This window comes from Danio rerio, chromosome 5 (assembly GCF_049306965.1).
Source record: "Danio rerio strain Tuebingen ecotype United States chromosome 5, GRCz12tu, whole genome shotgun sequence".
NCBI classification, from domain to species: Eukaryota; Metazoa; Chordata; class Actinopteri; order Cypriniformes; family Danionidae; genus Danio; species Danio rerio.
The window spans coordinates 3,392,127-3,415,000 of NC_133180.1; the positions used below are offsets into that span (position 1 = coordinate 3,392,127).

General features: G+C 35.7%; 1 protein-coding gene across 2 annotated transcripts in view; it reads right to left on the reverse strand.

The window, feature by feature from the left end:
• Positions 1-269: 269 nt before the first annotated feature.
• Positions 270-22,874, reverse strand: part of rnf43 (ring finger protein 43) — a 241,885-nt gene continuing 219,280 nt past the window's right edge. Inside the window, exons 4-10 of one of the 2 annotated variants that reach the window (XM_068221384.2) lie at positions 19,754-19,888; positions 17,287-17,388; positions 16,795-16,953; positions 16,582-16,684; positions 13,336-14,185; positions 7,003-7,670; positions 270-596 (exon numbers count right to left, since the gene is read on the reverse strand). In XM_068221384.2, coding sequence (XP_068077485.1) covers positions 571-596; positions 7,003-7,670; positions 13,336-14,185; positions 16,582-16,684; positions 16,795-16,953; positions 17,287-17,388; positions 19,754-19,888 — 2,043 coding nt within the window. In that variant the 3' untranslated portion in view covers positions 270-570. Of the gene's footprint in view, positions 597-7,002; positions 7,671-13,335; positions 14,186-16,566; positions 16,685-16,794; positions 16,954-17,286; positions 17,389-19,753; positions 19,889-22,874 lie in introns of both variants that reach the window. The other variant, XM_021476374.3, reaches the window with a different exon arrangement.

The following is a 22,874-nucleotide window of genomic DNA, read 5'->3' on the forward strand; positions in this document are numbered from 1 at the left end:
GACTTCAACTGTACTATACTATGAATTCTTCATAGAGTATGCATATATATATATTGCATGTATGTAAAAGTTTGCATAGATAGAAGTTGCTATATACTATCAGGCAGTATATAAATCACCTTAAATCATGTATAAAATGACTAATGAGCTGTATATGAGAGAGGGTACTAAATGAATCTTGTCTTAAACCAAAGGAAGAAAAAAAAAGCATCTTCCAGGTCCTTTGTTAACCACGTGAATCAATTAATACCACTTTTTTGCTTGAAATGTCATGTTTGGACTGATGAAATACCTTGAGATCACCGAACCTGACTCGTTTTGGCCATGTGGTGCTAGTAACAGTAAGTTACATACATAGAAAGCCCATCTAATCATCTGTAACTCCTTTGCAAATCTTAGTTTGAAGGACAACCTGAGGTCTGGAGATTGTGGGTGTTTTGTTTGGAATTATCTGGAAGACTCGACGTGTGTGTGACAGAGACAGCGAGAGATCGTCGCCGAAGAGATTTTCTTTTTTGTCCAACTCGGCTCTTGTGTAGCAGCGTAAGGAGTTTTGGATGAAGAGTTTTCTCAAACACCAGATTCTTCCTCTGACCCTGCAGAGATAAAAAAAGAGACATGTTAAACATGCTAGGCATGCTCAAAGAAATGCTCATTAGGGCTTGGGAGATTAATCTAATTGAAATGGTGAATGTAATTAATGGCGAGTTCACACTGCATGATATTCATAATCATCGGATCGCTGTTGTTTCAACATTGCATGACTATCTGGGGTAGCGCTCAGTTAAATCAAAATGAAAATTTGTTCTGAGATCATATATGTGCGTGTGTATATTATTTATTATATACACACATTTATTATATGAAAGCAAATTTTGATTAAGTTTTATTCTCGATCAATTTTGACTAAAATTCAATTTGTCTTATTTAGTCTTCTGAATCATTTTAGTTTTAGTTAACTAAATTTCATTCGACTAAATCCACTCAAAACTTTGTTGACTAAAATATATTTGGTTTAATTTAAGTGTAATTTAATTAAATATTTCATACATTTATTTATACAAAATATGACATATGACTGGCAAATGATAAAGTGTTAACTTGTAAAATGTGCACTCAGTCCTATTGCTCTGTTAACTCCTTCCATTTCATTATAGTTTAATCTGACAGACCCCCCTATAAAAGATGATGTAATCGCATCCCGTGTACTGTGGACCGTAGAGGGTCATGCAATGAAAAACATCCCTTAATCACATTCTCTTCTTATTTTTATTAGTCAATGAAAATTTCAGTTTATTTATATTATAGTTGTCATCATCATCACTTAATTTTCGTTTAGTTTTCGTCAATAGAAACTTGTTTGTCATTAAAAGTTATGACGAATATTTTTCTTAACGAAACTAACACTGTATATACAGTTGATTTCAGAATTATTAGCCCCCCTGAAATATTAGCCCCCCTGTTTATTTTTCCCCAATTTCTTTTTAACAGAGAGCAGATTTTTTCAACACATTTCTAATCACAATAGTTTTAATAACTCATCTCTAATAACTGATTTATTTTATCTTTGCCATGATGACAGTAAATAATATTAGACTAGATATTCTCCAAGACACTTCTATACAGCTTAAAGTGACATTTAAAGGCTTAACTAGGTTAATTAGGTTAACTAGGCAGGTTAGGGTAATTAGGCAAGTTATTGTATATCGATGGTTTGTTCTGTAGACTATCGAGAAAAAATATATAGTTTAAAGGGGCTAATAATATTGTCCTTAAAATGGTGTTTAAAAAAATAATAACTGCTTTTATTCTAGCCGAAATAAAACAAAACAGACTTTCTCCAGAAGACAAAATATTATCAGACAAACTGTGAAAATTTCCTTGCTCTGATAAACATCATTTGGGAAATATCAAAAATAAAAAATTCAAAGGGGGGCGAATAATTCTGACTTCAACTGTATGTGACACACACACATACATACATAGAAACCAAACTACACAAAACAATTTTGTTACATAGAGTCGCAATTCATTAAGAAGTGACGCAAACGGTTGTCATTATTGAAAAATGAATATCTCAATGTCAATATCGATCAATTTAATTTAAACCAAATTTTGTCATAGCTCATCAGTGTACTACAACTCTGTGTAGTAAACCCTGTGCCATTTACAAGCACATTCTGGAGGATTAGAACTAAAATCAGTTTTACTGACAAAATGCGCATGAAAATCACCTTGATTAAGTCACCCAGCGATTTAATAAAGCCAATCCTGAAGCTGACATTTGAACATCGCTTCAACCATTACAACATCCAACAGCTCTTTCAGTCTTACAAAACTACAGGTTAGAGAACTTTTCAAGTCAAAGAAGTCAAAATTATTCACCCCCTTTTGAATTTTCTTTCTTTTTCTAATATTTGCCAAATTATGTTTACCAGATTAAGATATTTTTCATAGTATTTAAGTATTTCCTATATTTTTTCTTCTGGAGAAAGTCTTATTTGTTTTATTTCAGCTAGACTAAAAGCAGTTTTTAATTGTTTTAAACCAACGCAAGCTCACAGCAATTTGTAACTTTTTGATTTAGTGGCTAATTCGAATGAATTCCTACGATCTAATTCATACAATTTAGTATGATTGGCTCATCATCCAATGATGGTTGGGGTTAGGGGTGGGGTTGGGTGCCACGCCTCCTTTTTAAAATCGTACAATTTCGTACGACTGCACTCTGAAACTTTGAACGACTGAAAATTCGTACGAATTAGCCACTAAACTGACAAGATGTAAAATACTTACGTTTTCTCATGAGATCAGGCTGTTTAAACCCATTTTAATGTCAATATTATTAGCCCCCTTAAGCAATATTTGTTTTGGATTGTCTCCAGGACAAACCACTGTTATACAATGACTTGCCTAATTACCCAAACTTTACCCTAATTAAAGGTGCAGTAGGTGATCTTCCACAATGCTAACAGCTTAGCATAAATCTCTGAATCACAGTCCCTCCCCTGCTGTCTAGAGCCACGCCTCCTGAAACACGAGCACCGCAAAAGAACCCTCTTTCATGTGTTAAAGCGACTAGTGCTTGTCCGGCAGCGTGCAAGCCATACTGACATGCTATTTCAGAGTGAATATTAGAGTTGCATGGTAAACAATATAGGGAGAGACTAGGCGGAATAGCGCTATTTACTTGTGTTTTGTTGTTAAACTAATTAAAATCTGCATTATCGATGCTGTAAAAGGACCTTATGAAACTGAAAATAGTCTTATCAATCTTTCATCGGAAGATTTTAGTGGCTGAACAACACTTCTGTGAAGATATAAGCCATTTGTAGGCCCACACAGAATCTGGCTGCGCAGAATTCCGAAGATTTTTCACAGATTTTCCGCAGAATTCCGCAGATTTTTAGCCCATCATTAATTCTGTTTATTTACTTTTAAACTTTTATTTTACAAATTTATTCAGTTTTTATTCAGTCATTTATTACTTTTATTTAATATATTAAGGTTTTAGTTATGATACTCCGCTGGATACTCCTAAAATAAGTCTGCAGAAATCCGCAGATTTTTACCAAAATTCTCCGCAGAAATAGCAAAAAACCTCCGCAGATTCCGTCTGGCCCTGCCCATTTGTAACAACAACATTACATCAGCTTTGCATTACCTGTCTAAAAGAAATCCTTCAGCCATTGTTTCATCCTTTCTCCAGCGTGCAAAGGTAACTCCAATATTGATTCAGGTTTTATAAAGTTTTGATTCAGCAGGTTTTTACCGATCTCGCCCGCTGGTGCTCAATCTTGTAAACGTGCAGCACAAACAGCGGTCGGCGGAACTGCGTACAAAAGGCTGCGCAGTTGTTCAAATCTGCATTTGCTGACAGACAGTTTCGCCTACTTATCGGAAATATTATAGAGAGATGTCTGCCCGACTCTATTTAATTGGATGAACATTTTTTAGTTTTATGCCTTACCCAAAATATTAAAATACATATAAACACATTTAGATCATTTACTTTAATCATTACTATTAGACTGTGAAGAGACTTTCAACCAGCACAACAACAAATGCTTCTGAAGACAATCACCTACTGCACCTTTAACCTAGTTAAGCCTTTAATTGTCACTTTAAGCTGAATACTAGTGTCTTGGAGAATATCTAATCTAATATTATGTGCTGTCGTCAAAATAAATCAGTTATAATAAAAGAGTTATTAAAACTATCATATATAAAAATAAGTTTTAAACCCAGAAATTAGGGAAAAAATATACAGGGGCAAATAATTCTGACTTCAACAGTATATCTCAGGAAAATATCAGATAAATATAAATATCAGATAAATATAAATATCAGATAAACATAAATATCAGATAAACATAAATATCAGATAAATATAAATATCAGATAAACATAAATATCAGATAAACATAAATATCAGATAAATATAAATATCAGATAAACATAAATATCAGATAAACATAAATATCAGATAAACATAAATATCAGATAAATATAAATATCAGATAAACATAAATATCAGATAAACATAAATATCAGATAAATATAAATATCAGATAAACATGAATATCAGATAAACATAAATATCAGATAAATATAAATATCAGATAAACATAAATATCAGATAAATATAAATATCAGATAAATATAAATATCAGATAAATATAAATATCAGATAAACATGAATATCAGATAAACATAAATATCAGATAAATATAAATATCAGATAAACATAAATATCAGATAAACATAAATATCAGATAAACATAAATATCAGATAAATATAAATATCAGATAAACATAAATATCAGATAAACATAAATATCAGATAAATATAAATATCAGATAAACATAAATATCAGATAAACATAAATATCAGATAAACATAAATATCAGATAAATATAAATATCAGATAAACATAAATATCAGATAAACATAAATATCAGATAAATATAAATATCAGATAAACATAAATATCAGATAAACATAAATATCAGATAAATATAAATATCAGATAAACATAAATATCAGATAAACATAAATATCAGATAAATATAAATATCAGATAAACATAAATATCAGATAAACATAAATATCAGATAAATATAAATATCAGATAAATATAAATATCAGATAAACATAAATATCAGATAAACATAAATATCAGATAAATATAAATATCAGATAAACATAAATATCAGATAAACATAAATATCAGATAAATATAAATATCAGATAAACATAAATATCAGATAAACATAAATATCAGATAAATATAAATATCAGATAAATATAAATATCAGATAAACATAAATATCAGATAAACATAAATATCAGATAAATATAAATATCAGATAAACATAAATATCAGATAAATATAAATATCAGATAAACATAAATATCAGATAAACATAAATATCAGATAAATATAAATATCAGATAAACATAAATATCAGATAAATATAAATATCAGATAAACATAAATATCAGATAAATATAAATATCAGATAAATATAAATATCAGATAAACATAAATATCAGATAAATATAAATATCAGATAAACATAAATATCAGATAAACATAAATATCAGATAAATATAAATATCAGATAAACATAAATATCAGATAAATATAAATATCAGATAAACATAAATATCAGATAAACATAAATATCAGATAAATATAAATATCAGATAAATATAAATATCAGATAAATATAAATATCAGATAAACATAAATATCAGATAAATATAAATATCAGATAAACATAAATATCAGATAAATATAAATATCAGATAAATATAAATATCAGATAAACATAAATATCAAATAAATATAAATATCAGATAAACATAAATATCAGATAAATATAAATATCAGATAAACATAAATATCAGATAAACATAAATATCAGATAAATATAAATATCAGATAAACATAAATATCAGATAAACATAAATATCAGATAAATATAAATATCAGATAAACATAAATATCAGATAAACATAAATATCAGACAAATATAAATATCAGATAAACATAAATATCAGATAAACATAAATATCAGACAAATATAAATATCAGATAAACATGAATATCAGATAAATATAAATATAAATATCAGATAAACATAAATATCAGATAAACATAAATATCAGATAAATATAAATATCAGATAAATATAAATATCAGATAAACATAAATATCAGATAAATATAAATATCAGATAAACATAAATATCAGATAAACATAAATATCAGATAAATATAAATATCAGATAAACATAAATATCAGATAAATATAAATATCAGATAAATATAAATATCAGATAAACATAAATATCAGATAAATATAAATATCAGATAAACATAAATATCAGATAAACATAAATATCAGATAAATATAAATATCAGATAAACATAAATATCAGATAAACATAAATATCAGATAATTATAAATATCAGATAAACATAAATATCAGATAAACATAAATATCAGATAAATATAAATATCAGATAAATATAAATATCAGATAAATATAAATATCAGATAAACATAAATATCAGATAAATATAAATATCAGATAAACATAAATATCAGATAAATATAAATATCAGATAAACATAAATATCAGATAAACATAAATATCAGATAAATATAAATATCAGATAAACATAAATATCAGATAAACATAAATATCAGATAAATATAAATATCAGATAAACATAAATATCAGATAAACATAAATATCAGATAAATATAAATATCAGATAAACATAAATATCAGATAAACATAAATATCAGATAAATATAAATATCAGATAAACATAAATATCAGATAAATATAAATATCAGATAAACATAAATATCAGATAAATATAAATATCAGATAAACATAAATATCAGATAAATATAAATATCAGATATTTTTCAATATTGTGCATCTACTATAATAAAGCATGTCAATCAGACACACAGTACTCACCCTGACTGTTGTGTAGAGTTTGGCAGTACAGGCAAACGTCCTCTGGAAGTTCGTCCCCCGGGCTGTAATGAGCCCTACATAGGGGTCTATTATCCACTCCAGAAGTGGGCCCTAAAAGCTGAGGCTCCGAATGTGCCTGTTGTACCTGCTTTTGCCATACAACATGTGTCCCACCACAGCAAGGCCACTCGGGAATACCCGTCGAGTCCAAAATCAGTGGTACAGGCACCAATTTTGGGGCTATATCCGGTGGTGGTGTACAGCAATAGCTCCCTGCTCCTTGTCCATAGTGGATATGAATGCTACAATCATCCTGAAGGTCCAAGTTTTGATGGAAATGAACAACCGGTGATGGACACCCGGTTGTTTTCCGTCTAGGGGTCCATCCGGGGGATTTGTGGCAACAGGGTGGGGACGGAGAGGTTAAAGAAGGAGCCACAGATGCAGAAATAGGGTCCGGGTTACTTTCCTCAACCGTTTTGAGGTCTGTTTTGGGGCAGTGGCAGGACTGGTGCTGAACCTGACAAACCGCAGTGGAGTCTTTGTCTTTATTTGAGTTGCAGGGGCCGCCAGTTGCTGTGTTTGAGGACGTGGCATTTTGATCCTCATCAGAAACTCGTCCGGGCACTTGATTGAGTTCCCCGTCCTCGTAATAGTGGTGCCTATGCCTGTAATTAGACATATAATTTAATATATGGTAATGCACAATAGTGATTTTGTGGGTGCTTCAAAATAACATGTCATCATGTGACAAACGTCCTGTATTTTGAGTGGATCATGACAGTGACAATTAGAGATATGCAGGTATTCAATTATTCAATATATTGTGATAATGAACATGCACAATATTGACATAATTATTTATTATTAGAACTTTTATGCTGGGTTCACATCAGACGTGGTACGCGCAGATGAATCGAGCTATTCGAGCGTAAATAGACGCGTGAACATTTTGAGTTTACTCGCTTCATTTACGCGTCAAATTCACTGAGCAATAGATGCGGATTCATGTCATGGGCAGGGTTTCTGTCTGCCTGGTGATTGTAGCTTCATTGCAAAATAGCTAACATGTATTTTATTGAGCTAATAAAATAGCTGTTTATGTGCTTTAAGAAGGCTGAAAAACAGCGTCGATTCATTTGGAGCCGTGTCTGAGTCCACTAGATCCTTTCAGATGTGCACCAGCTCTGTAAACTCCTCCAGAAACTTAACCTGGATGATGGAAGCTTTCAGCGGTGCTTCTGACTGAGCCGAGCCCAGTTTTATCAAGTATTGTCCAACTGTAGAGGATTTTTCGCCGGGACATCATCAACAGGCGCTATGTCATAAGCACGCCCCATACAAGAGAAAGCTCCTGATTGGTTAACGCGGTGTGAATGTCCGCTAAAGTTCAGATTTTCGAACTTGAGCAGGCGCACCTTTTGAGCCGCCTTATTCGTGCAGGATGTCTATTTGCGTCTTTGCATTGACTTAACATGTAAATCACTTGCGCTTGATGCTTCTTTCGCGTCTGGTGTGAACGCAGCATTACAGTGTTTTTTTTAAAAACCGCAACAAGAAAATCTGCTACAGATACCATCATAATCGTTCCTGTGATCTTAATACCTAACAATTACAAGTGCACTCCCCAACCATTAGGCCACAACTGCCCTGATTTCCGATATAGTGGCAATTTCAGATACAGCCATGCAAAATAAGCAGATCAGTGGGGTGCAAGGACAGGGATTGAGAAACATGGGATTAATCTCAACAACAAATTTTGATACCGTCATAGTCGTACCTGTAATAGTGATACCTTTCAATAACTCCCTAACCATTTAGATATAAGTTTCGGATATAGGGGCAATTCCAGATACAGCCATGCAGATTATTGGCTTGCGAGGACAGGGATTGAGAAACTCTGGATTACAGATCACAACAAGAAAATCTAATACTGTCATAATCGTACCTGTGATAGTGATATCTTTCAATTACAAGTGCAACTCCCTAACCTTTAGGCCACAACTGCCCCATTTTGGATATAGTGGCGATTTTAGATAGCGCAATGCAAAATAGGCAGATCAATGGGGTGCAAGAACAGCGATTGAGATACAAGAGATTACTCACAAACACCAAAATCTGATACCGTCATTTATGTGATAGTGATACCTTTCGATAACAAGTCCAACTCCCTAAGCATTCAGTTATGGGTTTCAGCTATAGGGGCGATTTTGGATAGAGCCATGTAAAATATGCAGATCAGTGGGTCATAAGGACAGGGATTGAGAAACTCTGGATTAATCGTGACAAGAAAATCTGATATTGTCATAATAGTACCTGTGATAGTGATATCTTTCAAGTCCAACTCACTAACCATTAGGCCTTGAAAATTGAGTGATTGGGATTATATAAGGATTGAGAAATGCTGCATTCTTCGCAATAAGAAAATCAGAGACCATCATAATCGTACATGCGATAGTGATACCACTCGATTACAAGCACAACTCCCTAACTATTCGGATATAGGGGTGAATTTGGAAACAGCCATGCAAAATATGCAGATTTGTAGGCTGTGAGGATTGAGATTGAGAAACTCTGGATTAACCTCTACTAGAAAATCTGATACCATCATAATCGTACCTGCGATAGTGATATCTTTTGATTACAAGTTCAACTCTCTAACCTTTAGGCCACAACTGCCCCATTTTGGATATAGTGGCGATTTCAGATAGAGCCATGCAAAATAAGCAGATCAATGGGGTGCAAGAACAGGGATTGAGAAACACGAGATTACTCGCAAACACCAAAATCTGATACCGTCATACATGAGAAAGTGATACCTTTTGATAACAAGTCCAACTCCCTAAGCATTCAGTTATAGGTTTCAGATATAGGGGCGATTTTGGATAGAGCCATGTAAAATATGCAGATCAGTGGGGCACAAGGACAGGGATTGAGAAACTCTGGATTAATCGTGACAAGAAAATCTGATATTGTCATAATAGTACCTGTGATAGTGATATCTTTCAAGTCCAACTCACTAACCATTAGGCCTTGAAAATTGAGTGATTGAGATTATATAAGGATTGAGAAATGCTGCATTCTTCGCAATAAGAAAATCAGACACCATCATAATCGTACATGCGATAGTGATACCACTCGATTACAAGCACAACTCCCTAACTATTCGGATATAGGGGTGAATCTGGAAACAGCCATGCAAAATATGCAGATTTGTAGGCTGTGAGGATTGAGATTGAGAAACTCTGGATTAACCTCTACTAGAAAATCTGATACCATCATAATTATACCAGCGATAGTGATATCTTTCAATTACAAGTGCAACTCCCTAATCTTTAGGCCACAACTGCCCCATTTTGGATATAGTGGCGGTTTCAGATAGAGCCGTGCAAAATAAGCAGATCAATGGAGTGCAAGAACAGGGATTGAGAAACACGAGATTACTCGCAAACACCAAAATCTGATACCGTCATACATGTGAAAGTGATACCTTTTGATAACAAGTCCAACTCCCCAAGCATTCAGTTATAGGTTTCAGATATAGGGGCGATTTTGGATAGAGCCATGTAAAATATGCAGATCAGTGGGTCATAAGGACAGGGATTGAGAAACTCTGGATTAATCGTGACAAGAAAATCTGATATTGTCATAATAGTACCTGTGATAGTGATATCTTTCAAGTCCAACTCACTAACCATTAGGCCTTGAAAATTGAGTGATTGGGATTATCTATGGATTGAGAAATGCTGCATTCTTCGCAATAAGAAAATCAGAGACCATCATAATCGTACATGCGATAGTGATACCACTCGATTACAAGCACAACTCCCTAACTATTCGGATATAGGGGTGAATCTGGAAACAGCCATGCAAAATATGCAGATTTGTAGGCTGTGAGGATTGAGATTGAGAAACTCTGGATTAACCTCTACTAGAAAATCTGATACCATCATAATCGTACCTGCGATAGTGATATCTTTTGATTACAAGTGCAACTCCCTAACCATTAGGCCACAACTGCCCCATTTTGGATATAGTGGCGATTTTAGATAGAGCCGTGCAAAAAAAAAAAACAGATCAATGGGGTGCAAGAACAGGGATTGAGAAACACGAGATTACTCGCAAACACCAAAATCTGATACCGTCATACATGTGAAAGTGATACCTTTCGATAACAAGTCCAACTCACTAACCATTTAGTTATAGGTTTCAGACATAGGGGCGATTTTGGATAGAGCCATGTAAAATATGCAGATCAGTGGGTCATAAGGACAGGGATTGAGAAACACTGGATTTTTTGCAATAAGAAAATCAGAGACCATCATAATCGTACATGCGATAGTGACACCCCTCGATTACAAGTGCAACTCCCTAACTATTAGGCCACAACTGCCCCATTTTGGATATAGTGGCGATTTTAGATAGAGCAATGCAAAATAAGCAGATCAATGGGGTGCAAGAACAGGGATTGAGAAACACGAGATTACTCGCAAACACCAAAATCTGATACTGTCATACATGAGAAAGTGATACCTTTTGATAACAAGTCCAACTCCCCAAGCATTCAGTTATAGGTTTCAGATATAGGGGCGATTTTGGATAGAGCCATGTAAAATATGCAGATCAGAGGGGCACAAGGACAGGGATTGAGAAACTCTGGATTAATTGTGACAAGAAAATCTGATATTGTCATAATAGTACCTGTGATAGTGATATCTTTCAAGTCCAACTCACTAACCATTAGGCCTTGAAAATTGAGTGATTGGGATTATCTATGGATTGAGAAATGCTGCATTCTTCGCAATAAGAAAATCAGACACCATCATAATCGTACATGCGATAGTGATACCACTCGATTACAAGCACAACTCCCTAACTATTCGGATGTAGGGGTGAATTTGGAAACAGCCATGCAAAATATGCAGATTTGTAGGCTGTGAGGATTGAGATTGAGAAACTCTGGATTAACCTCTACTAGAAAATCTGATACCATCATAATCGTACCTGTGATAGTGATATCTTTTGATTACAAGTTCAACTCTCTAACCTTTAGGCCACAACTGCCCCATTTTGGATATAGTGGCGATTTTAGATAGAGCCGTGCAAAAAAAAAAAAAACAGATCAATGGGGTGCAAGAACAGGGATTGAGAAACACGAGATTACTCGCAAACACCAAAATCTGATACCGTCATACATGTGATAGTGATACCTTTCGATAACAAGTCCAACTCCCCAAGCATTGAGTTATAGGTTTCAGATATAGGGGCGATTTTGGATAGAGCCATGTAAAATATGCAGATCAGTGGGTCATAAGGACAGGGATTGAGAAACACTGGATTTTTTGCAATAAGAAAATCAGAGACCATCATAATCGTACATGCGATAGTGACACCCCTCGATTACAAGTGCAACTCCCTAACTATTAGGCCACAACTGCCCCATTTTGGATATAGTGGTGGTTTCAGATAGAGCAATGCAAAATAAGCAGATCAATGGGGTGCAAGAACAGGGATTGAGAAACACGAGATTACTCGCAAACACCAAAATCTGATACCGTCATACATGTGAAAGTGATACCTTTCGATAACAAGTCCAACTCCCTAAGCATTCAGTTATAGGTTTCGGATATAGGGGCGATTTTGGATAGAGCCATGTAAAATATGCAGATCAGTGGGTCATAAGGACAGGGATTGAGAATCACTGGATTCTTTGCAATAAGAAAATCAGAGACCATTATAGTCGTACATGCGATAGTGAAACCTCTCGATTACAAGTGCAACTCCTTAACTATTCAGATATAGGGGTGAATTTGGAAACGGCCATGCAAAATATGCAGATCTGTAGGTAGATCTGATACCATTATAATCGTACGTGCAATAGTGATATATTTTGATTACAAGTGCAACTCCCTAACAATTAGACCACAACTGACCAGATTCTGGATATAAGGGCAATTTTGGATACAGCCAAACAAAATATGCAAATCAGTGGGATGTGAGGACAGGGATTGTGAAATGCTGTAATAACTGCAACAGGAAAATCTGATACAGATACCGTCATAATTGTGCCTATGATTGTGATACCTTCCAATTACAAGTGCAACTCCCTAACCATTAGGCCACAACTGCTCTGATTTTAGATACAGCCATGCAAAATATGCAAATCAGCATGCTGTGAGGACAGGGATTGAGAAAATCTAAATTAATCTCAATAAGAAAATCTGATACTATCGTAATCGCACTCCGTAGGGCTTGAGAATCGAGGGATTTAAACTATATAAGCATTAAGAAACGCTTGATCAATCGCAATAAGATAATCAGATACCATCCTACCTGTGATAGTGAACGTGACTGAATACAGCCACCTGCTGCTGCTCTTCTGAACAGCCAGCACTGGGATCTCCAGCGCGGTTTACCACAGAGTCCAGGGATCGAGGTCTCTGCGTGGCCTCCATGCTCCCTCTACGAGCTGCTGTTCCTGGTCCGTAGTACACAAATGGGTCATAGTCACTACTGAGTGAGCTACGAAAAGTAGACCAGCTGCCATAGACCCCCTGCAGACTGACATCAGTACAGTTCAACACGGAGTCGCTGGAAGAACCGTGGCAAGATCCGGAGCTGGAGTCACTAGCGGGCCCGTCAGCAAGATAACCGCTACGCTCCGTATGATAACTCCCTCCCGAGCAGCTGCCATCGTCGTTTCGACTGTGTGAAGCTCCAGCACGAGGAAGAAGATGATGATGATGAGTTATATGGTTTGCGGATGATGTAATATGATGCACTCGAGAACCTGAAGCGCTCCGTATGGCTGCTCCGGGACAACGTAGACATGATCGCCTAGGAGTTGCATAGTGATGCCCTACGGACCGACAATTGTGCGTACTTGTTTTTTGCGTACGTCCATGATGGGAATCTGGATGGTACGCACAACTTGCTCCCAAAGGTCTGCTAGGAAAGCAATGGAGAGTGCTTGGATGAACGGGGGGAGAGTTGCCATAGTGACCTATTTGAGGTAATGGTCCAGGGGTGCGGGGATGATGATGCCGCAGGGAAAAAGGGACGTGGTGTTGGGGGTACGGGTGCTGGTTTGAGTAGTGATGGGGAAGGAGGAAGGCCTGACTGTGTTCGGGTGGAGGGGGTGGCAGTCGACTCCTTTGGGGCTGACGGGATGCCAGGTCTGAACCTGATGGAGAGGATATTTGGTGCTCAAACATTTTGGTGCTCAAACATTTTGGTACTCAAAGGCAATTTTGAAAGGAAAGACGTGGAAATGTATACATAGGCTACATTCACATTTATCCAGATCATTTTTATTGTATGTTTGACTCTACAGCACAAGTCTGGATTCCTGGAGGGCAGCAGCTCTGCACAGTTTTGCTTCAACTGTAATCAAACACAGCTGATCCAACTAGTCAAGGGGCCCTATCATACACCCGGCGCAATGTGGCGCAAGGTGCGACGCAATGGTTTTTTGGTAGTTTCAGCTTGGCGCAAGAGTGGTTTTGAGGCGTTGCGCTACGCTGTTTAAATAGCAAATGCATTAGCGCTCATTTGTGCGCCCATAGGCGTTCTGGTCTAAAAAGAAAGGCGTTCTGAGGCGGACCGCTGGCGCGTTGCTATTTTGAGAAACTATAATAGATTTTTCATTAGACCAAAACAAACCCGGTCTAAACTCCAGCGCAGAGTTGCGCCTCGCTTACACACTGCTTAATACACACAAGAGAGCAATAGGCAAATATCTTTACATATGAAAAAATGTAAATATTAAGGATATATATAGGATATAATAAGAATAGATATAGGATATAAATATAAAGGATTAAAATATTACAAAACATATTATTTTCTAGCCTACATAAATATGAAAAATCACTGCTTTATGTCTTCTTCATCTCGGGAGGCTTTTTCAGTTCATTTATAACAATTTACTTTTGTATAATGTTATTATTATTAGCTTCCAGAAATGATCAGATGTGCACCAACATTAGGCATGGTCAAATCAAGACTGAAAACACATCTGTTTAGCTGTGCCTTTACTGTATGAGCACTGTGCTGCATCCGACAGATCGCACTATTATGTTTTTTCTTTTTCTTTTTCATTCTTTTATAACCTATTTTAACACATTTTAAATTGTTTTTATCTGTTTTTAATCATTTTTATTGTCTGCATTTTATGTTCCTAAACTTGTCTTTTTTATTCCTGTTTATGTAAAGCACGTTGACTTGCCACTGTGTATGAAATGTGCTAGATAAATAAGCTTGCCTTGCCTTATTATTAGCAGTATTATTTATTATATCCATATTTATATTTGTTTTATTAAAAACAAGCTTAGATTTGTTCACCTGCAGCTTTTAGACCATATGGGGCACATCATGTGTTTTAGGATATAACTCAGGTTTTTGAGCACACTTCATTATTATTGTTCATTTATTAGTTTGCTGGAAATTAGAACTGAATTTAGGAATAGTTTAGAAACAAATCTTTGCGCTTAACAAACGAAATTAATTATTTATAGGCTAATTGATGTCTGTGCGTAAAGGTTTCCCTATCCACGAGAGCGAAAGTGAAAGTAGATCCTTTATCTCTTATCTCACACGGTAGATGCTCTGTTTAACTGTTTTCTTGCTCGTGAAATGCTCAGTTTTTCCACTTCCACTTACTCTACATCATGTAAATAGCAAATGCGCTTATGGCGTGACGCAACTGGCTCATAAAGGGAATGGGAGATGAGACTCTGATTGGTTTATTCTCAAAACACACCTATAACTCATTAAGAGAATAAACTCAACCCTTTTAGACCATGCACCACGGCGCAAAGCGGATTTTTTCGTCCATATATTAGTAAAAATGCATTCTGATATGCCCTGAAAGTGTTTGTACCTGCGTTTTGGACCATCAAAATAGAGCCCAAGGTGTTCAAGACAACTAGAGACTATTAAGCAAGAGTTGGAGGTGGTTGAAGCTTAAACTATGTAGAGCTGCGGCCCTCCAGGAATTGAGTTTGAGACCATTTGAGACCATTGCTCAACAGGGTTTCTTAAGCATAATCTAACAATCCCTGACTTTAGATTTTTAAGTACTAGCTACACAAGACCTTTTTTGGCTATTTTGGCAAAACATGAAGTTGCATCAATGCTGATTTTTAGTGCATCAGTGAGTGATGGCTAGTGTGCAGATTTCCACAGATTTTTTTTTAGCCCATCACTGGGTCTTTTTATTTACTTATGTAAATTGCTGTACATATTTATTTATTCAGTTATCTGATTATTACTCCATGTCTGGACTCCCTATCCGCAGTTTTACACATGTAAAGAAACCATGAAACTGAAAAATGCTATGATGTTTTACAACTCAAATCCTCCTTTCAAGCATTTCTGGATAAATGTGGACATAGCCTGAACAGCACAATGCTTTAAAAACATCAGTTGCATGCGTTTCAATGAACGCTTTCAAAACTAAAAGCAGACATAAATGCTCGGGCCAATGCATCGCAATACAGAAGAGGAATTCCAATACAGCGCAAGCTCTACAATAACAGTATTAGTGGAGAAATAAATATGTACCCTGAGGCAGTTTACCCATGATGTTGTGCATGCACAGTGGGCAGGTTCGGTGCTGGAGGAGCCAGGGATCCACACACTCCTTATGAAACTCATGAGCACAGGAGATGATTCTCAAGTCCTGCCAGAGACAACGAGATATTACACATGCCAATGGTGAACTTCAAAACATCTCATAAGCAGTACGCGCTTTTATGCCTGATCCGTGCTCGCTTTCATCTCTCCTCTTACCTGTCCATCCATGAATTCCTCCAGGCAGATGGCACAGATTGGGCTGGAGCTGGAGCTGCTGTTGGAGCCCGGAGCGATTCGGGAACGCTGAGAACCAGAGCTGTACGTGCGCGTCTCCAAACGGCTGATGGCACGCATGGTCTGCTGGTGCACGGAGTCCTGGGAATCAAATAAAAAGAGGTTGGGTGCACCTCAAAACATTATGCAATTCTGAGTGTGCCTCATACAGGTGAGTGGGTTTGACAAACCACCTGTAGAAAACACACTCCTTTATCTCTCTCTGTCCTTTTAACTGATCTGGGCTGAATTTAAACAAACAAATAAAGTTGACTAAATTGAATCTGCTGGTTTACATTCAGCCTACATAAATAGTTTGCAATCACTTACCTTAGAACAATTGAGTAAATCCAGTGAACCCAATCTGTTTTTTTTTTTCAGTGCATTAGTGTGTTCAATTCATGGTTTTAAGTAAGTTGGTGAGTGTTTTCCTACCCAGGTTCTGTTGGAGCGGCAGCGGAAACGCAGAGCAAAAATCACGATGATGGCCAACACAACCAGAACCACGGTCAACAGGATGCCAACATCATAGTGAGGCTGAAAACACAACAATAGCTTCATAATATCAAGGCTGAGCATCCCATAACCCGAAAGACTTTAACAAAATCACACTGTTTATGCTGGACAAATCTCACTCTCCAGATCCTATTGGTTTTACTTGTTACAATAAGTCAGATATCGCTGCAAAAAGATGAAATATTTCAGTATCATATTCCACTCTCTGATATCAAACCTGATTTATTTTCTTATATTTACCTAACAAACATCCAGATGCTTGCTGAATATGCTACCTGCCGATGCAAAGCTGACATGAAATTTAAAAAAAAAACTTTAAAAAGAGGGATTAACCGGGTTTTTATAGTAGTTTTAAACTTATAAAAGCTACTTTTCCTAATATATACATATTTTTTACGTTTTTGATTTAGCTCAGCTCGATGTAACAAAATGAAACTTACATGCACCGGCCACTTTATTAGGTACACCTGGCCAACTGCTTGTTAACGCAAAAGTCTAATCAGCCAATCACATGGCAGCAACAATATAGACATGGTCAAGACGATCTGCTGCAGTTTAAAGTGAGCATCAGAATGGGGAAGAAAGGGGATTTAGGTGACTTTGAAAGTGGCATGGTTGTTGGTGTCAGATAGGCTGGTCTTGATTTTCACGCACAACCATCTTTAGGGTTTACTGAGTGGTCCAAAATGGAGCAAATATCCAGTGAGCGGCAGTTCTGTGGAAGCAAATGCCTTGTTGATACCAGAGGTCAGAGGAGAATGGCCAGACTGGTTCCAGCTGATAGAAAGGCAACAGTAACTCAAATAAGCACTCGTTACAGCCAAGGTCTGCAGAAGAGCATCTCTGAACACACAACACGTCCAACCTTGAGGCGAATGGGCTACAGCAGCAGAAGATCACACCGGGTGCCGCTCCTGTCAGCTAAGAACAGGAAACTGAGGCTACAATTCACACAGACTCACCAAAACTGGACAATAGAAGATTGGAGAAACGCTGCCTGCTCTGATGAGTCTCCATTTCTGCTGACACATTCGGATGCTCGGGTCAGAATTTGGTATCAACAACATGAAATCATGGATCCATCCTGCCTTGTATCAGCGGTTCAGGCTGGTGGTGGTGGTGTAATGGTGTGGGGGAGATTTTCTTGACACACTTTGGGCTCATTAGTACCAATTGAGCATGGTGTCAACACCACAGCCTACCTGAGTATTGCTGCTGAGCAAGTCCATCAAAAGCAAAATCTCTGAGGAATATTTCCAGTAGCTTGTTGAATCTCCATAAAAGAATTAAGGCAATTCTGAAGGCAAAAGGGGTCCAACCCGGTACTAGTAAGGTGTACCTAATAAAGTGGCCTGTAAGTGTACGTGTTAAAAAAATAACTAAAAAAGGTAAAAAATAAAAAAAAATAAAAAAAATAATATATATATATATATATATATATATATATATATATTTTTTTTTATTTATTTATTTTTTTTTTAAAACCCAATCTGGATTCATCAGATTTAAAAAACTATCGACCAATTTCAAAATTGTCTTTTCAGTCTAAAATCTTGGAAAAATTTAGAATTCAATATAAATTATTGCTTCTAGTTTTTAAAAGTTTGAATGGTCTGGCACCGACTTACATTTCTGAGCTTCTTCACTGGCACACTTCATTGAGGCCAATCAGGTCTGAAAACACATTTCAGCTAGTTGTCCCCAAAACGCGGTTGAAATCAAGAGGTGACAGGGCTTTTTCTGCTGCAGCCCCCCGACTGTGGAATGGTCTGCCTTTACAGATCCGGTCATGTTCTTCACTTGGTGCTTTTAAGTCTCATCTAAAAAATCACCTTCTGTCTCTTGCCTTTGATTGTAATTAATTTTAATCTGTTTTATATATTTTGCAAATTTTTTATATATACGTATAGATTTTGTATGCTGGTCGTTTTGTAAAGCACTTTGGTCAACATCTGTTGTTTTTAAATGTGCTCTATAAATAAAGCAAACAAACAAACAATATATATATATATATATATATATATATATATATATATATATATATATATATATATATATATATATATATATATATATATATATATAAACCAAATAAAAAGTAAATAAGTTATTCTTAATAATAATAAAAATGATTAAAAGAGATCTCAAATGTGTGAAACTGCACAAATTTGTGCAGATTGCACATAAATGCATCAGCCTTTCACAGTGAAACAACTCCTGAGTACTTCTAAAAAGGACAGCTTTTCATACATACTTTGAGTAATATTTACAACAGCCACTTTTACTCTGTTTACACTACATGTTTGAGCAATTAATGCTACTTTTACTTGAATGTGATTTTTCGGTAATCTTTCCAGCACTTATTAAATATGGATTTATAACTCACCCAGGTTGGAGAATCAATCATAATATCGATGTAGACCATTGCTTCTTCATTCTTGTTGACGAGTCCCATTAGCTCATCTGCGTCTGATGATGTCACCAGTACCACTGGATCAGCCAATGAGCTTCCGTCACGCAACTGCGCCAAAAACAGCAAAAATCAGTCAGTGTGAGGTCTGAGAGCACTGTGTGGTGCAAAACATTTCTTAAAGAAAATAGCAAAGAAACATTTTGTAACTGAATTATAAGATACAGGTTGAGTTTGTGACTCCCGGGCTGATAACTCATTACCAATAACTTATTTCTTTTATCTTCACCATGATGACAGTAAATAATATTAGACTAGATATTCTTCAAGATACTAGTATTCAGCTTAAAATGACATTTAAAGGCTTAACTAGGTTAATTAGGGGTAAGTTAGGGGAATTAGGCAAGTTATTGTACAACAGTGATTTGTTCTGGAGACAATCCAAAACAAATATTGCATAATTATATTCCTTAAAATGCTTTTAAAAAATTATGAACTGCTTTTATTCTAGCTGAAACAAAACAAATAAGACTTTCTCCAGAAGAACAAAATATTATAGGAAATACTGTGAAAATTTCCTGAATATGTTAAACATTGTGTGGGAAAAATATGAAAAAAATCAATATAAAAGCTGAAAGCTGAATAGATAAGCTTCCATTGATATTTGCTTGTTAGGATTAGACGATGTTTAGTCAGGTTTCAGGGCTCATCACAGTACAGAAACCGCATTAGTGAAAATAACCAATGATCTGCTCTTAGCTGCTGACCGAGGGTGCGTCTCACTATTAGTTCTACCTGATCTCAGTGCTGCATTTGACACCATTGACCACAATATCCTCATAAATCGCTTAAAGTCTACAGGTGTCCAGGGACAGGCTCTACAATGGTTTAAGTCATACTTAACTGACCGCTACCAGTTTGTGAATATTATTGAACAGCCTTCACAAGTCAGCCCAGTAAAGTATGGGGTGCCTCAAGGATCAGTTTTAGGCCCTTTGCTGTTTACAATTTACATGCTGCCACTGGGAGACATTATTAGAAGACATGGGATCAGCTTTCACTGCTATGCAGATGATACTCAATTATATATTTCAACTAAACCTGATGAGATGTCTGAACTGTCTAAGCTAACTGAGTGTATTAAAGATGTTAAAGACTGGATGACCAACAATTTTCTTCTCTTAAACTCAGATAAAAGAGAGTTATTACTTATTGTGCCCAAATCCTGTACACAGCAGATCTCAAGACTCAATCTACAATTAAAGGGATACAAAGTTAGCTTTAGCTCTACTATAAAAGACCTGGGTGTCATATTAGACAGCAATCTAACTTTTGAAAATCATATATCCCATGTCACAAAAGCTGCCCTCTTTCATCTGAGAAATATCGCTAAATTACGAAGTATGCTATCCATCTCAGTTGCAGCAAACACGCAGAAAATTGAATTGAATTGAATATTTGACCATTATAAAGGCAGTTCTAAAGGCAAAAGTGGACCAACTCAGTACTAGTAAGGTGTACCTAATAAAGTGGCCGGTAAGTTTACGTGTTAAAAGAATAACTAAAAAAGGTAAAAAATAAATAAATAAATAATTATAAACAAAATAAAAAGTAAATAAATTATTCTTAATAATAATAAAAATGATTAAAAGAGATCTCAAATGCGCGAAACTGCACGAATTTTTGCAGATTGCACATAAACGCATCAGCCTTTCATAGTGTGACACAACTCTTGAGTACTTCTAAAAAGGACAGCTTTTCAATTTTGGGCAAGTAATGCTACTTTTAAAAGTTACGTTAGCGCTACTATAAAAGATCTGGGTGTCGTAATAGGCAGCAATTTCATTTTTGAAAATCATATATCCCATGTCACAAAAACTGCCTTCTTTCAGCTGAGAAATATCGCTAAATTACGAAGTATGCTATCCATCTTGGATGCAAAAAAGACGCAGAAAATTGAATTGAATTGAATATTTGACCATTATAAAGGCAGCTCTAAAGGCAAAAGGGGGTCCAACCCGGTACTAGTAAGGTGTACCTAATAAAGTGGCCGGTAAGTATACATGTTAAAAGAATAACTAAAAAAGGAAAAAAAATAATAATAATAATTTAAAACATTATGCAATCATATGCAAAGTCTGGAATTATCAGAGGGTGTAATATTTTTTTAAAATATTAAGAAAATCACTTTTAAAGTTGAACAAATTCAGTTGCATATGCATATTTCTGATTAAAAATGAGATGTTCATATAATTAAAGTAGGAAATTTACAAAATAGTTTCACAAAATCTTCGATTATTGACATAAATCAAGAACAATCAAATCAAACTATCTAAGAACAATTGCTGGAAATGGCTGGAAGGGCACCCGCTGCGTAAAAACTTGCTGGATAAGTTGGCGGTTCATTCCGCTGTGGCGACCCCAGATTAATAAAGGGACTAAGCCGACAAGAAAATGAATGAATGAATGAAGAAAACAACAGCTGGTGTAACCCCGCTGGTCCTACACCATCCTAACCGCTTCAAGCTAGAATCAAACTGGCGACTTTTTGCTTGGGAGTCGGTTGCTCTACCAAGGAGGCTCAGAGAAGTGAGGTTTACCTGCACAGCACTTACTAGCTGGCCTCCGTTACACTCACCCCCCTAAACCTCACTCCCATCCGGGTCACGGCACCAATATAACCCCTCTGGTCCTACATCATCCAAACCGCTCCAAGGGAGGAACGAACCGGCGACCTTCCGCATGGGAGTTGGTTGCTCTAAGAAGAGGCTAAACACCATGACATCTGTCGCTGGAGCACCTTTAGAGGTCAGAGGAGTGAGGAATACCTGCACAGCACTTACTAGCTGGCCTCCGTTACACTGGCTTATTTTTTTCCAAAAAACATTTTAGAACCCAATATAAGTTCCAGCAATAAATTAAAACAAATAATACAACACCATATAAACAAACCATTTAAAGGAGATCTCATGGTAATTTGGGTTGTTAATTTTTACTTATTATTTCTAAATAAAACTGCTTTTAATCCACACTCCAACATTTTCTGGAGTGTAAAAGTCATATCAAAATGATCATCGAGAAGTGTTTATTGTCAATT